Below are 1,891 nucleotides of genomic sequence, written 5' to 3'. Positions count from 1 at the left end.
ATGGCGTAGGGCCGGCACTACCCTGCCCGTTTCGATCTGGATGAGCATCGGGCCGGCGTGCGGTCGTGTATCAATACTGCGTGGTGCACGTTAAAGAACCCAGGCTAACAGTTGCTGCACTGGCTAAATTGCTCATCTACAGAGATAGTCTCGTCACAACTTTGAAATGGCTGACACACTACACGCTGCATAAATATCCACACAACCCCAATTATTATTAATATTGTACTACGCGCACTCGTGTATTACCTTAGGTTCATTTCAACAGGTAAAACCGTGAATAAATAAGTAAACCATAAACGCATTATTGCACAAAACAAAATTTCGTGAAAACACACTTATTATAAAATGAAACAGAGCACAACCTGAGAGTAGTCTCAGCGAAAATACTGCCAAATTTAATGGCTAAAAAGGGAGTAAAAATAAAGGAAATAAAGCCGATGAGTTCTACGAAAAGGCCGTGGCGAAATCCCCTGACAAGGCAAGCATCACGACTAGGCATCTTTCGTAAAATAATTCGTCAGGTCAATGAGGGACGTCTCGAGTTTCCCGTTCGCAGGCCTGAGTTGGCTCACTGGCCTGAGCTGGCTCACTGGACTGTCCTGGATACAAATTACGTCGACACGCTTGTCGAGGAGCGGAGTCCAGCGTCTGTCCCCGAAGACCTGCACCGCGTCGCATTTCTCGGGCGCTCGCCGCAGCACATCCAGCATGAAGGAGTCCATTCGGAGTCCTTGCACGTCCACGTCTTTGTCGCAGACAGGGCATCGCCACAAAGGCCAAACAGTGGCTTCGTTCAACTTCAGGTAGGCCAAAGCGTCAAAGCACTGTATGTGCCGGCAGTCGGCACCACGGCAGGGTGCCACGAGCCTCGCCCTTTTTAGCGGACAGTTGAGCGACACCGTAACGCACTCCACTGTGGCGTCTTGGTCCTCCTTGACATCTGCGACTGCGGCTTGAGCTCTTGCCGCAGACACGTCATCGGCGCCACATCCATTGTCACCTAGAGAAGCGAGCAGGCCGGGTTCTTGGGTTCTGTCCACCACGATGACCTTAATGCAAAGGCCCTCGGGAATGGCATTGCCTCTGATGATGATGAAGTTGATGCCCGGCCCCACGTACCGGCTCACGTTGATGGTCTTGAGTGGTACGTCAATGAAATGATGAAAGTTGACAATCAAACCTACCTTGCACGGCGTCGCGGGCTTGGCGGACGAAATGAAACGCAGGAGCACTCGTCTCCAGTCGCTGTCGCCGTGCAAGTCTCGCTGCTGAAGTCGGAAATTGTAGGCCGTGCTGCCGTAGATGGTCGAGTGCCCTTGTACCTCGCGGCTGCTTAAAACTTGGTAAAACGGGTTAAAAAAGTGAGCGTCTTCACAATTCGTGTTGGGCGTTGCCGAACTGAACTGCTCCATGCTGCTTCTGAACTGACTGTGCATTATCGGTTGAAAAATTCCACGCAAGAACGAGTGGCGTGTCGGACTCAAAAATTGCCGGCAAGCACGAGATCCCTTCGCTGGCTTTGTCATGAAACGATTTTCCAACTTTTTCCTGTTTAGCTTTCCTCCTCAACTCATAAATCGCGCATTGTACCAAACAGTTCAAGAAGACGGAAAGGGGAGAGTCCTCTCTTGCTCGGACCCTCGTTTCTGTACCCGGACACAGCCATTGTCCCCCTAGAAGATTAGCCCGTCGCTCAAAATTCAGACAAAAGTTGCTTTCCCCACCCCGTTCACCCCGAAGCTGACAGTGCTGTGGAAGCTACGTGCCTCGTCGGGCCAGCCACACTTTTGCCACGGGATCACGCTCTCTCGCGCATACCCACGCGCAGAGAATGAGGACAGGTGATGAAAGGGAGGCGGCTGATCGGTCGGGCAAGCGCGTAGCTTTC

General features: G+C 52.0%; 1 protein-coding gene across 1 annotated transcript; it reads right to left on the bottom strand.

Annotated features, from left to right (window-relative positions):
• Positions 1-494: 494 nt before the first annotated feature.
• Positions 495-1,439, bottom strand: LOC120849940 (E3 SUMO-protein ligase PIAS3-like). The gene has a single exon (XM_040222264.1). It carries the CDS (start codon positions 1,437-1,439, stop codon positions 495-497), a length of 945 nt encoding a protein of 314 aa, XP_040078198.1.
• Positions 1,440-1,891: the final 452 nt, after the last annotated feature.

Source organism: Ixodes scapularis, unplaced genomic scaffold (genome assembly GCF_016920785.2).
Source record: "Ixodes scapularis isolate PalLabHiFi unplaced genomic scaffold, ASM1692078v2 PGA_scaffold1__304_contigs__length_218370807, whole genome shotgun sequence".
Classification (NCBI taxonomy): Eukaryota; Metazoa; Arthropoda; class Arachnida; order Ixodida; family Ixodidae; genus Ixodes; species Ixodes scapularis.
Note: the sequence above shows the minus strand (reverse complement) of the source record. Positions and strands in the feature narration are given on the sequence as shown.

What these genes read in the sequence shown, in the direction of transcription:
- LOC120849940 (XM_040222264.1), bottom strand. Translation starts at nt 1,439, where the DNA reads ATGCACAGTCAGTTCAGAAGCAGCATGGAGCAGTTCAGTTCGGCAACG.